The 14,587-nt window shown below is 35.7% G+C and overlaps 1 protein-coding gene across 1 annotated transcript; it reads left to right on the plus strand.

Moving 5' to 3' along the window:
• Window positions 1-6: 6 nt before the first annotated feature.
• LOC124435284 (mitotic checkpoint serine/threonine-protein kinase BUB1-like) lies at window positions 7-14,544 on the plus strand. The gene is made up of 21 exons (XM_046985220.1): window positions 7-367; window positions 566-625; window positions 708-846; window positions 1,074-1,270; window positions 5,039-5,202; window positions 5,457-5,647; window positions 5,728-5,922; window positions 6,880-7,168; window positions 7,373-8,446; window positions 8,500-8,785; window positions 8,944-8,999; window positions 9,303-9,467; window positions 9,656-9,731; window positions 10,010-10,370; window positions 10,711-10,909; window positions 12,302-12,423; window positions 12,510-12,596; window positions 12,934-13,115; window positions 13,218-13,350; window positions 13,536-13,648; window positions 14,080-14,544. Exons 1-21 carry the CDS (start codon window positions 216-218, stop codon window positions 14,219-14,221), a joined length of 4,383 nt encoding a protein of 1,460 aa, XP_046841176.1. The 5' UTR covers window positions 7-215; the 3' UTR covers window positions 14,222-14,544.
• The last annotated feature ends 43 nt before the right edge of the window (window positions 14,545-14,587 follow it).

A 14,587-nucleotide genomic window follows, 5' to 3' on the forward strand; every position in this document is an offset into this window, starting at 1 on the left:
CATTTCTCATATTCTGTGGACTTGCTAATCTTACATGGCGTAATAGAAATGTGAGAAGCACGATGTGCGGGCGCAAGGAGTCAACACATTCAAAATTTGGCGCGGTTAAAATATTTATGTAATTTGAAATTTTCTTTGATAAAATGATTTTAGTCTGTTTTGAACTTTTGAACGTTTCAGCTTGATGAAAGACGTATAAGAAATAAGAAGAAAACATGGCTATGAACTCAAGCGAGTGGGAATTAAGCAAAGAAAACGTACAACCTATAAAGCAGGGCCGAAAACTTCCTAACTTAACTATGGCGTTGACGCCAAGTGGTTCAAATATATCAGACCCTTTGTACTGGAAGATGCAAAAAGACAAGCAGTAAGTATCATTCACAAGTCACAACAGACAACTTTACAACAACATTCTGTTAAGTTTGACATTATCATAATTAGTTTTCTTTAGGCAAGCTTTTTTGGTCAAGCAATGCAAAATATATCATTGTATACATCCGTCGCAATCACTTTCAGATCAGTAGTCATTACAACTTAATTAATACTACATTATTTCAACTCATAGAAGTTTTGAAGCTGAAATTCGAACATATGAAGGAGAGGATTTTTTGGATGTATGGTATAGGTAGGTAATGAAAAATTAAAGGAATTCAGGTTTGAATGGCAAAAATCCTCTTCATTCAGTTATGTTTACCACTCCAAATCAGGTACATTTTGTGGACTGAGGAGCACCAACCAAAAGGTGGACGTGAAATACCAATACTTCTTGAGAGATGTATCAGAAATTTTCAAGAAGAAAACAAATATCACAATGATGAACGCTTTCTGAACATTTGGTTAAAATATGTAAGCATTTATTACAAAAAATGTTCATTGTTTAATTTACACTCATACCTTTGATATATTTAAGATCTTCAACATACATACTTCTCCATTGTTTGGTTTAGATTGATTTACCTTTGATCCATATAAGATCTTCAGCATACAAACTTATCCATTGTTTAGTTTAGATTGATTTACCTTTGATCCATATAAGATCATTAATATACATACTTATCCATTGTTTAATTCAGATTGATTATAGCACAGATCCATGTGACATATTCAACTATCTTCACACAAAACAAATGTTTTCTCGTCAAGCACTGTTGTATGTTTCCTGGGCATCAACATGCGAGAACATGGAGAACTTTCAAAAGGCTGATCAAGTATTAATCCTTGGCATTGAAAGAGCTGCTCAACCACAAGAAATGCTTCAAAAATATCACAAGTAAGTATTGTGTACACAAATGAATCATTCTCTGTGTTAATTAAGAAATAAAAGATGTTTACTGAGTTTAGTATAAAACAAATTCAGAAGAAGCAAGACATCTTGAGATTGCAAAATATGAATCAAAACAAGACGAGAAGTAAACTGTAAATTTTCGACTTTATTTCAAAGTCATCCTCAGACAGAATGATATTTAAAACCATACATACACATATATATTTACAACGCATGAAATAAGTAAACGTAAATAAGCAATAGAAATTAAATAGTGTGATATTTACAATGAGTTGGAAGAGGTGTAGTATTTCAAAAGGATGAATTGAAACTGCTGACCCGACTGGTAGAATGAGTGTGTTAAATAACTTAAGAAAAGAGTTGTAATTCTTTGCTAGCCTTAAGTCCTGTGTTGAGAAAAGGTTTGTTATTTTTAATGAGTAGTGCTTCAAGAAAAGCAAGAATGTGGTAGTTGTTAGATTTGGTTGAGTGAAGTATTTTATAGTTGTTGAATACAAGGTTTTCTATAGGAGAGGGAGTTCTGGGAGGTGGAGGGAGATCATTGAGTTGTGAGAACTGGTTTTGTAGAGTCGCCAGGAATTGAGCATTTTCGCACTCAGAGAAATGCTGGCCAACTGCACTAGAAGAGAGTCTGGTTGCATGTTCTCTGAGCCATACAGACAGGCATCTTTGTGTCATGCTGATGTAGGTTTTACCACAGCCAGGGCAAGTTATTTCGTATATAAGATTACTGCGAGAAAGTGAAGGAAGTTTGTCCTTGTTAGAGACAAAATAGGACAGTTTTTTAGTGTCATAAATAGTAATAAATTTCACCGTTGAGAAAGATGTTTTTGTATTTTCTTAAAACAGAATTTTAAGAGGAAATCGCCACGCATGCCAAGATAAGGAATACGAACCCAGATTTTAGGTAGATTATCATCTATAGAAGAGCAGTTGTCGATGGGAATAGAATCATTGTATTTGGATTTTAGTTTTTTAAACAAAAAGTTTTTAACGCTGTTAGGATAACCGTTCCAAGACATGTAAGATTTGATTATTTCAATTTGATTGTTGAAAAGTGTTTTATTGCTACAAATTTTGAAGGCACGGTGGTAAAGAGATTTTACCCATGCAATTTTACGATGAAAAGGTTCGAAGCTAGAGAAATGTGAGTACTGACCAGTGTGGGTGTCTTTTCGGTAAATGTCAGTTCCGTCAACCGAAATTTTTATATCTAGAAAGTGAATTATGCCATCGTGAAATGTATCAACTGTGAATGTGAGATTGGCATCAAAACTATTAAATTTCGATAAGACAGCGGAAATATTGGAGGGTTTGATCAAAACAAGCGTGTCATCAACGTAACGGTTGTAGAATTTTATTGTGCCATCATTAATGAGATCGGAAACTATTAATTTTTCAAATTCGGTTAAAATTATATTAGCAAGGACAGGTCCTAATGAGGAACCCATAGAAACGCCGTCTTTTTGGGTGTAAATGGTGTTATTAAAAGAAAAGGCAGTTTTGTTGCAGCAATCTAATATGAGTTTTTTTAATGTAGACTTTTTTAAAGTTGTTGAAATAATGTGGTCATCGTTGAACATAAGGACGATATGTTGAAGATAAGGTTAAAAACTCACTTCGCTCTTTTACATACAATTATATTGATTTAGACCTAAAAGAATTTAAGTTAGGGCGCATGAGGAGAAATATTCTGCACAAATTAACCGAAACATTTGCCATTCTCAAGCCTGACAAGGGAAATGGCATTGTACTTATAAACCGCTCTGATTATATATCTTCTGTTGAATCCCTCTTCTCTAACCCCTCTAAGTTTAAGAAATTAAATCACGACCCGACACTAACCAGACTTCATTCTCTTCAAAACTACCTTCGTAAACTTAACAAATGTGGTGAAATTACTGACGAACAATTTGACTCTTTTAAACCTGTTACAGCACAATTTGGTAGAGCACATGGTTTACCGAATTTGAAAAATTAATAGTTTTCGATCTCATTAATGATGGCACAATAAAATTCTACAACCGTTACGTTGATGACACGCTTGTTTTGATCAAACCCTCCAATATTTCCGCTGTCTTATCGAAATTTAATAGTTTTGATGCCAATCTCACATTCACAGTTGATACATTTCACGATGGCATAATTCACTTTCTAGATATAAAAATTTCGGTTGACGGAACTGACATTTACCGAAAAGACACCCACACTGGTCAGTACTCACATTTCTCTAACTTCGAACCTTTTCATCGTAAAATTGCATGGGTAAAATCTCTTTACCACCGTGCCTTCAAAATTTGTAGCAATAAAACACTTTTCAACAATCAAATTGAAATAATCAAATCTTACATGTCTTGGAACGGTTATCCTAACAGCGTTAAAAACTTTTTGTTTAAAAAACTAAAATCCAAATACAATGATTCTATTCCCATTGACAACTGCTCTTCTATAGATGATAATCTACCTAAAATCTGGGTTCGTATTCCTTATCTTGGCATGCGTGGCGATTTCCTCTTAAAATCCTGTTTTAAGAAAATACAAAAACATCTTTCTCAACCGGTGAAATTTATTACTATTTATGACACTAAAAAACTGTCCTATTTTGTCTCTAACAAGGACAAACTTCCTTCACTTTCTCGCAGTAATCTTATATACGAAATAACTTGCCCTGGCTGTGGTAAAACCTACATCGGCATGACACAAAGATGCCTGTCTGTACGGCTCAGAGAACATGCAATCAGACTCTCTTCTAGTGCAGTTGGCCAGCATTTCTCTGAGTGCGAAAATGCTCAATTCCTGGCGACTCTACAAAACCAGTTCTCACAACTCAATGATCTCCCTCCACCTCCCAGAACTCCCTCTCCTATAGAAAACCTTGTATTCAACAACTATAAAATACTTCACTCAACCAAATCTAACAACTACCACATTCTTGCTTTTCTTGAAGCACTACTCATTAAAAATAACAAACCTTTTCTTAACACGGGACTTAAGGCTAGCAAAGAATTACAACTCTTTTCTTAAGTTATAACACACTCATTCTACCAGTCGGGTCGGCAGTTTCAATTCATCCTTTTGAAATACTACACCTCTTCCAACTCATTGTAAATATCACACTATTTAACTTCTATTGCTTATTTCCGTTTACTTATTTCATGCGTTGTAAATATATATGTGTATGTATGGTTTTAAATATCATTCTGTCTGAGGATGACTTTGAAATAAAGTCGAAAATTTACAGTTTACTTCTCGTCTTGTTTTGATTCATATTTTGCAATCTCAAGATGTCTTGCTTTTTCGGAATTTGTTTTATACTATACTTCTTTAAATTGTCGGCTGGTCATGGTTTTTTTACTGAGTTTGCATGAGCTTATGCAAACTGAGGAGGCCTTCGGGAGAACTTGCTTGAGCGTACACAATGAAATGTGTGCGCTGATTGGTCTAGAGCTGTGTTTGTATTAGCCAGTGCAAAGCACATTTTAGCTCAACCAATCAAATCAATCAAAGCAATCAATCAGTCAAAGAGAATTTGCAAATGGATCATGAATACATTTTAGAGGAAAAATCAAAATGTCTGCTTGCACTGATCTGCTCTTGAGCTCTCCCAAAGGTCTCTTCGGTTTGCATAAGCCTGTGAAAACACAGTAAACTTTTTCAGTTTTTGAACAATTATCATGATTGGGCTTGTTGTTAAGTTGTTGACTTGGGTATTTTTATCAGTTGCATGTGTTTAAAACATTTTTTTTGTTTCAGTGGATTTCAATATAGACTTGCTGCGTATATCAACAATTTATCAGAAGACGGAGAATCAAATGCGTTCGGGCAAAATAACGAGTCAAGGAAAATTTTAGGTTTCCTAAAGACGGCTGACAAAAAACGTACGACGATAGTGAATCGCGGACAATCATCTCAAAAAAGTAATGAATATATGAGATGTCAGTATGAAACCTAGGATTAGTTAACCTTTAGTCATGTATGTGTAATCACTGGGTCAAAATAACATAATTTTCTTACTAGGAAACACTCCCGTTATGTGAATCAATAATTTTATAGATTTGGATAATATCCTATAACTATCAAAATTTTCTCGATCCTCTTGTAGGAAGATGTTTACGTTTAAAGTTTAGGCATATATTTGTTTTTTCTGAACTAAGTTTTCGGTATTTTGTAGCTGAGCAGCTAAAATATAATGGTAATAAAACGGAAAAGAAAGGTCTTGGCTTTACTGTACTTCAAGAAAACGAAGCTCCGACATCTTTACTTCCTGACGGTTGTGCTAATGACTGGAAGGAAGCTCCAACACACAGTATAACGAGTAAAGAAAATTTTGCTAAGCCAGGAAAATGGAGCGGGGACCGCCAGGTAAATTTTAGAGAATGCTTGTTACGATTTCAAATGCTAGAAATGCAGAAAGCTGAAATAAAAAGAAGTATTTCTTATAGTTACGTAGAAAACCACCAAGTAAAGTATCTTCCTTTGTTTGTCCTACTTCGACGAAACCACCATTTCATATTCATGTGGAGGATAATGCTGATCAAGTTGGTCAAGTTCCTCAGACTGTTTTTGGTACAAAAGTTTTATCAGAAAGAAAGTCTGATGTGGAAACATCCAACGATCCACTAAAGGCAATTTCAAACGTGAGTGATAAGTTACAAACATATTTTCAATGATACGTTTTAATACACAACGATAGATGTCGAATTGAAGAGTCTTACATACATGACTTTTATCGATTCTTAGTCGGTTTTTTCTTTTTTTTACCTATTTTAACTACTTTCGAACATCTAATTAGTTAATGAACATAATTGTTACTTTAATCACAATGATAATGAACATAATTTGGCGTTAACTGTATTTAAAATTATGATGTGTTCGCCTTTCTACGAACTATGGTTGCTAAAATTTATTGCCGACCTGTAAAGACCCGTTCACACGATTCGATTTTCGGATCTGATTGTTTCGGTTCCGACTTTTGGTTGCTTTTTCAGACGGTCCGGTAATTTTGTGTATATATATATATACATATATATATTAGAAAATTAAATAAAAGTGTGCTCAATATGTTTTTGGATAGAGACAAATACAAATTTATAAAAACAGACATGAATAATGTCATGAAATCATTCCCAAAACAGTGTTTTACGCCTTATGACGATCATAAGTTAACAGAACTATAGTTATATTATTTTTATTCAACTGATGATCGCCGTAAGGCGTGGAACACTGTGTAGTAAATGATTGCATGATATTATTTATTTTATTTTTATTAATTTATATGTTTTGTTTAGATATTTATAGTCGTGTGAACAGCCATTTGTTCTTGTTTCCAAGACTTTCAAATCTATGTAATTTGACAAGTCGACTTCCTTTGATCTTGTCGGATGAAATTAGAGCAAATTCTAAACTGTCCGGATCCGGCTGTCGGAGGCCAGCTTTATATGTGTTCACACGATCTGTTTTTTAGGAACGGATAAAATCGGATCGTGGGAACGGGCATTAAGCCTGTTTTCTGAGTTTGTGAGCTGTTTTTACAAAAGAACACGGTTTTTTGAAACATGTTTGAATTTCTCACAAAATGTTGTTTTTCGTTACAGTCTTCTGAAAATTCTAACTCTACAATGGAGAGATGTAGATACGACAAGTCTAAAGTATACACTGGTGCAGGAGAATTTCAGTTTGAGGAGATTCGTGCCGCGAAGTACTTTGAAAAATTGAGGCGAGGGCAAATGTTGATCAAGGACATTAACAAATCCAAACGCGAAATGAACCAACCTTCAAAACCTGTAAAGATGGAACGCGTTATGTACCCAAAACAGGCGGTCTACGCTTACGAAGGTGAATTCCAACCGGAGGAATTAAGGGCAAGGCTTTATTACAAACGTGGTATGGTTCAATAATGTGTTGCAGGGGTGATAGAAAAGTACACAGCACAAAGTATTTAAGTTTATTCTTTATTATATCGTGAGCTTACTTAGGTAAAAAAAATCCAGATTTTTGCTCGTTTTTCTTTTAAAGATAAAATATGTGTTACTAATTTTTTCATGTTTGTCTTTCATTCATGTCTCGCGTGTTATTATATATATTTAGATGGACGCTTCGTATCAAACACATGCCGACGGTCAGTCAAAATTCAAAATGATTGCGAAAACGATGTAAATGTTGAGTTCGTGTCTGAAATCCCAAGGAGGAGTGACCTTCGACATGAAAGTGATCTCCCTACGCCGCACATTTCTGACGATTTACCACCAAGTGAGAATGAGAATTGCAATATTATTAGCTATGATCAAAAATGTGCCCTTATTTTGCCCAACTCGAAACAAAAAATCCAAATTTATGAAGATAACGAAGAAACTGTTCTACATGCTTCTAAGAACGTCACGCAGCCTTCTGATCATCATGAATCTTCGTTGCTGTCACAGAATGTTTTGCCTTCTCTTACTTCTTGTGGAAGAAAAGATGTAGAAAAAAATTTTCCTACTAATGATCTCCCGTGTATGGATAAAGAGAACATGGTTTTTAGTGCTAGGAACTCGACTTGTAACCAGATTAAAAACATACCACCTCCCACTAACGTTCCTAATGATGAAAATATTCCTCCTGGTAGTCAATGTACGCCTTTGAGCAACCCACCTCCCACTAACGCTCCTAATGATGAAAATATTCCTCCTGGGATTCAAAGTACGCTTTTGAGCAACCCACCTCCCACTAACGCTCCTAATGATGAAAATATTCCTCCTGGAATTCAAAGTACGCTTTTGAGCAACCCACTTCCCACTAACGTTCCTAATGATGAAAATATTCCTCCTGGGATTCAAAGTACGCTTTTGAGCAACCCACTTCCCACTAACGTTCCTAATGATGAAAATATTCCTCCTGGTGTTCAAAGTACGCTTTTGAGCAACCCACCTCCCACTAACGTTCCTAATGATGAAAATATTCCTCCTGGGATTCAAAGTACGCTTTTGAGCAACCCACTTCCCACTAACGTTCCTAATGATGAAAATATTCCTCCTGGGATTCAAAGTACGCTTTTGAGCAACCCACTTCCCACTAACGTTCCTAATGATGAAAATATTCCTCCTGGGATTCAAAGTACGCTTTTGAGCAACCCACTTCCCACTAACGTTCCTAATGATGAAAATATTCCTCCTGGGATTCAAAGTACGCTTTGAGCAACCCGGTCAGGGCTATTGCTCAGTCTAATGATATATCAGACATAAACGGAGAAAATAATGCAGAGTTGGGAGTGAAAAATGAATGTAGTTTGTCCGCGCCAATTATGGCGGCTGTTGATACAAATGAAGAATTATCAAATTTTGAGGCACTAAACCTTGACTGCGGTGCTGCTTCTATGGTCAGCAGTAGTTTTCCTGAAGAAAACAACTGTCCTCCATTAAAGACAGATGATTATGACAGTTTATGGGATGAACAGAACGAAATAAAAAATGGGTTGTGTGCCACTGGAAGAAAGGTTGTGGATGAAATTAGGAATCAAACACGGTACGATTATGTATTTCCCTTTTTTTACCCCAAACCTTTAGAAAAGCCAATTGCAAATGAGATGTGCAAACCTTGTTCAACAGTATTATGGCAAATGTTGTTAGTAAATAGTAAAAGTCAAACTTATGGTTTAATTGTTGTTGTTGGGTTTTTTTTAGTAGAAGCAGTTGTATGGCGACACCAAAGCACACGTTTTTCAAACCAGACATGACAGGTACAGTTTTTCTATAACACAACACTGGTCCGTGACTGTAAACATTTAATGTAGTATCTGTGTAAATATGTTTTCATATAAAGTATGTAATCTTCTGTATGAAAGTTTTTCAGAGTCTGCAGTTATCAACGCAATGATATTCAAGAACTCTGATATATCTAATGTAAACGCTTTCTTTATTTTGATAATGATCAATATTTTATGTATGGCGAAGCCATTTACTTTCACCACTGTTTATTTCAACGGCAACAACAAGGCTCCAACACCAACAAGAATTCAATTTCATTTTATCTATTCATGCAGGCCCTTCGCCAACGCTGACGACAAAGCAAGCATATGCTGACGTCATGCCATGGTTCAACACTACTGTGGGACTAAACAATAGTGAAGATGAATTTGAGAACCAATTTAGAAAAAAAGAAGAGGACGATCAAGATGAAGATATAGAATGGGGCGGTGATCCATTTGGTCGGTGTAGTGTATATTGTAGGATACCTCTTGATAAATAAATGTTAACTATACATGTACTCAGAAAGCATGAAAATGTGCTTTGCTGAATTGGATGAAATGTGTATCACTTTAGCTTTTGTGTTGTATGATCCGAATTTTTACACACTTTGTCATTTATTATGATTTTCTTTGTGTTTATGTCGTAGGTCGTGGAGTTATTCCATTTACACGAGATGATTTTCCCCGTAACGAGGAATTTCTTCATGAAAATGACGAGAATGTGTAAGTATAGAACATATTATTGATGTTGTTATCAAATTTTGATTATGAAAAACACTCGATACTCACAATATACCACTGTTTGTTTAATAAAATTACCACAAAAACGATGAACGAACTAACGTAGTTTTACTTTGCAATCCATAGACCACCATTGGATTATGTTCAGTCAAAGGTTGAACGTCCTATTGTTGGAATATTACAACCATCCATAGGAATACCATTTGAACCTTTGGAAGAATTCGAACAGTGCGATGATCCATCGTTCGAAAATGACAAAGAGCCTTTGAAGTTGACGCTGTAGTGTTGGAAAAAGAATCTAAGAATATATTTGATGAGGATACGACGTGTGACACTGCGTTGAGTCATTCTGAATTTACCATCTCTGCACGGCTTGCATCTACACCTTTTATAAAGAATAGCACCCAACAACCGGAATGGGATCATATCAATTGTAGCCATATACCGCCACCAGACAATAAATTGACGGCCGTCGGATCAGAACAGGGTGGAGAAGTTGTTTTGTACAATAATAATTGTACCAAGGGTCTTAGTCCCATACTTGAACGAAGTGATGAACATTCAAAAACGTCATCATCTAAAGGATCGAATACATGTGTTGAAGATCCATTAATGAGCGAGGTATGGGGGACTCAATTTATTCATACCTCCTGTAGTATTTGCTCACTCGAACGTTAATTACAAAAATTTGAAGATTGAATTGTGTTTTTCAGTTTTTCGTTCATCTAAGGATATCAGTGTCCCCAATATTTGTGTACTTGAGTTTTCTGTCAAAATAGAGATCTTGCAATTTCACTTAATTTTGCTTAAAGGACAATAGGCAGGCTCAATATTTTTAGATGACATCAACAAATCAGTTAGAAATTGTGTGTGTTTTTTATGTTCATTGAACTTTGTGTTTCTGTTTGAAGAAAAATGATGTTTTCAGGCAAAATGTTTTTCCATACGATGTTTCTTGTAGGCGACAGTCAGCAAGACAAGCGACATCACTGTTCATAACATTAATGGTAGCGTGTTGACTAAAATAAATCCATTCGACCCAGTAGTATGTAATGAACTACTGTCACGACTACCACAACCTGTCTCTTCGTTTCCTGGCTATTTCTCGCTTATTGATGACACTCTAGAAAAATTTAACTCCAACAAGACTGTCAAAATAGGTGAGACATTACGTGGCTAAAATATGAGGGAGAATTGCATTTTCTGTTATGATGAAGAGGGTGAACTACGTGGGTAGATGTATTTATGTGATGATGGAGAGGGTGAACTACGTGGGTACATGTATTTATGTGATGATGGAGAGGGTGAACTACGTGGGTACATGTATTTATGTGATGGATGAGAGGGTGAACTATGTGGGTACATGTATTTATGTGATGATGGAGAGGGTGAACTATGTGGGTACATGTATTTATGTGATGATGGAGAGGGTGAACTACGTGGGTAGATGTATTTATGTGATGATGGAGAGGGTGAACTACGTGGGTACATGTATTTATGTGATGGATGGAGAGGGTGAACTATGTGGGTACATGTATTTATGTGATGATGGAGAGGGTGAACTACGTGGGTACATGTATTTATGTGATGATGGAGAGGGTGAACTATGGGTACATGTATTTATGTGATGATGGAGGGTGAACTACATGTATTTATGTGGATGGAGGGATGAACTATGGGTACATGGTGATGATGGAGGGGTGAACTATGGGATGGATGGAGGGTGAACTACGTGGATGTATGGATGGATGGAGAGGGAACTACGTGGGTGATGTAATGTGAAGGAGGGTGAACTACATGGATGATGGATGGAGAGATGGATGGAACTAATGGGTACATGTATTTATGTGATGATGGAGAGGGTGAACTACGTGGGTACATGTATTTATGTGATGATGGAGAGGGTGAACTACGTGGGTACATGTATTTATGTGATGATGGAGAGGGTGAACTACGTGGGTACATGTATTTATGTGATGATGGAGAGGGTGAACTACGTGGGTACATGTATTTATGTGATGATGGAGGGTGAACTATGGGTACATGTATTTATGTGATGATGGAGAGGGTGAACTACGTGGGTACATGTATTTATGTGATGATGGAGAGGGTGAACTACGTGGGTACATGTATTTATGTGATGATGGAGAGGGTGAACTACGTGGGTACATGTATTTATGTGATGATGGAGAGGGTGAACTACGTGGGTACATGTATTTATGTGATGATGGAGAGGGTGAACTACGTGGGTACATGTATTTGTGTGATGTATCAGTGGCGGATTATAGTTACGAGGCCTATAGGCTAAGACAAATTGTGGGCCTTAAAGTGATGTCTAAACAGTAGTCGTAAAACATAAATAAATGGAATAATGGTATAGTATAGTAAACACGTGTCTAGATGACAGGGCTTCTCGAATTCTGGGCCTCTGGGCTTCAACTACTTAGCCTGTTGAATAATCCGCTCCTTTGTGTTATTAAAACTTCATTTCTTACTTACCTTTTTTCGCTTGTATTTAGCTTTCCTTTTCTTCACAATTTCTTGTATTTTAGGTGATAATTTGTTCAAAGTGAAAGCTGTTGTTGGCAGTGGTGCCCATGGTAAAGTTTTCACGGCCAACAGATTAAATGAAAACGATCCAACTGTTACAATTTCTGGCACAGTTGCTTTGAAGGTATACCATCTGTGTGTCTGATTATTGCAATGTACACATTAAGGCGTTGCAAAAGATATGCTATGAATACTTTTTGTTTCATTTAGGTGCAACGACCTGCAAACGATTGGGAGTTTTACATTTGTTCTACGCTTCATACACGTTTGACGGCTAGCAATACTTCTCACCTAGAGGTACGAGTAAAATGTATGACCCAAACATAAGACAAACAAATGAAGACATGCATGATATATTTTCTACGATTTATTATAATCCGCGTGAAATAAATTTCTTTTTCAGGTATCTTCCGTCATGAAATAAATAATCATTACTCTTTATCTGATGGAAGCTGCAGCATTATGTCATATCACGAAAAAGGGACGTTTCTGGTTAGTTGTTGTGACAGGCTTGACTTGTCTCGACGTTTCGTTTTATATATGTATGGCCTATCTCCCAGTTGTCTTGTTTGTTTTACTTTATGTCGCATATTATAGCTAATTCAATTCAAATCAATTCAATTGATTATTTTAGGATTTTGTGAACAAGTATAAAGAAGAAAATTTGATTACAGAAGAAGTTGCGTTACATTACGCCGTGGAGATGATGAGAGTTCTTAATACTGTCCATGATTGTGGAATAATTCATGGAGACGTTAAGCCCGATAACTTTATAATTCTCTCTGATGATGGGGATACTGAGCAAGTTATAGTGAAGTACATAGAATATTCATAGCTTTTTTAATACAACGACTTACATGCATGTGTCTTTCTTACTGTGTTATTAATTTCCTATTTCTTCAATATAAACTTACACAGGCTATGTTTGATCGATTTTGGACGCTCGATAGATATGCGTCTTTTTCCTCCTGGCACGCGTTTTTCTGTCGATAACAACACGGACTCCTTCGAATGTATAGAGATGAAAACGGGGCGACCGTGGACAACGCAGGTTCGTTTGTAGTTACTGTCATTAATTATGCTACTTTCTAGGAAATTAAAGAAAAGCATTTGGCCACGCGACTTACAATCCTCAGCCAATGAAACGGATACATCTAAGCAAATTTTTAAATCGTTAGAATGCAGATCGTTCACGAAGAACAACCAATATTTAATTTGATTTATTTGACTAATTAGGTTGATACGTACGGTATGCTGTGCAGTTTACACTGCTGTATTTTTGGACAGTACATGAAGGTGCTTAAGGACAAAAGATCAGGAAAATGGAATATAGTTAAAAGTTTCCAACGGTTAGTAACTGTCGTTCATTAACCTCAAAATACATAAACAGTTCAACTCAAGAGTACAGAGCATACGTTAAGCTTAGTTCTTTTGCATTGAAACTAAGTACAGTTGAACGCAATAAGAATTTCTGATGCACTTTCATTGTCAAACATGCGCTGATGTTTTTAGACAAAATATGGCTGTAACTCCTAATCCTATAACGCTGCAAAAATGGTATAACATAAACGGGAATCTAATACTCAACTTGGAATAATGATGAACATATATATATCGTTCCAAAGTTTTTGTTTTGTTTCTAATAAATTGCAATTAATTTGTTGATTCTATTTGCAGAGATGTGCTTTATATACATTTAGAGTATTGCAAAACTACTTTTAACATCATTTTATACTAGATAACGTTTACTTTAAGTAATGAATTTTTTTAACATTTACAGTTCGTGGAACAGGTCATTATGGAACAAATTATTCGACACGTTTCTTAATGTTCCAAGTTGCGACGAACTGCCATCTCTCTCAGACATGTGCCAAGAATTTTGTCAATATCTTGATCATTTAAAGAGTGATGTTGGCTGCTAATCTTAAATGGACGCTCGTTATAACATGAAGTTCAAATACTTACGCGGTGATCTTGACTTGATGCTTCATTATGGAAATTTATAATTATAATTTTTTGTTACAGTTTTGTTGTTAGATAGCACCTCGAAATTTACTTTTTCAACTGTCAATGTAATCTTACGACATGTTACTGTTAGTTCAGGTCCACTTCAAAATTCATACGAACAATATCTCTATGTTGGTCAAAACATTTCGACATTTTTATGACGTTGATTGTGATCATTATTATCATGTATTCAAAGGCTATAATGTGCTGAAATAAAATGATAAGTTTCAGCAAAAAATCATCAGAACCATCAAGAAAATGAGAACTATATCAGTTGTGTA

Source organism: Xenia sp. Carnegie-2017, unplaced genomic scaffold (assembly GCF_021976095.1).
Source record: "Xenia sp. Carnegie-2017 unplaced genomic scaffold, XeniaSp_v1 HiC_scaffold_14, whole genome shotgun sequence".
Taxonomy (NCBI): Eukaryota; Metazoa; Cnidaria; class Anthozoa; order Malacalcyonacea; family Xeniidae; genus Xenia; species Xenia sp. Carnegie-2017.

Bases quoted from the DNA above. Each gene is read 5' to 3' on its own strand.
- LOC124435284 (XM_046985220.1), top strand. From the start codon at position 216: ATGGCTATGAACTCAAGCGAGTGGGAATTAAGCAAAGAAAACGTACAA. The intron at 5,203-5,456 runs GTAATGAATATA...GGTATTTTGTAG, and splicing joins CGGACAATCATCTCAAAAAA to CTGAGCAGCTAAAATATAAT. The intron at 8,786-8,943 runs GTACGATTATGT...GGTTTTTTTTAG, and splicing joins GAAATTAGGAATCAAACACG to TAGAAGCAGTTGTATGGCGA.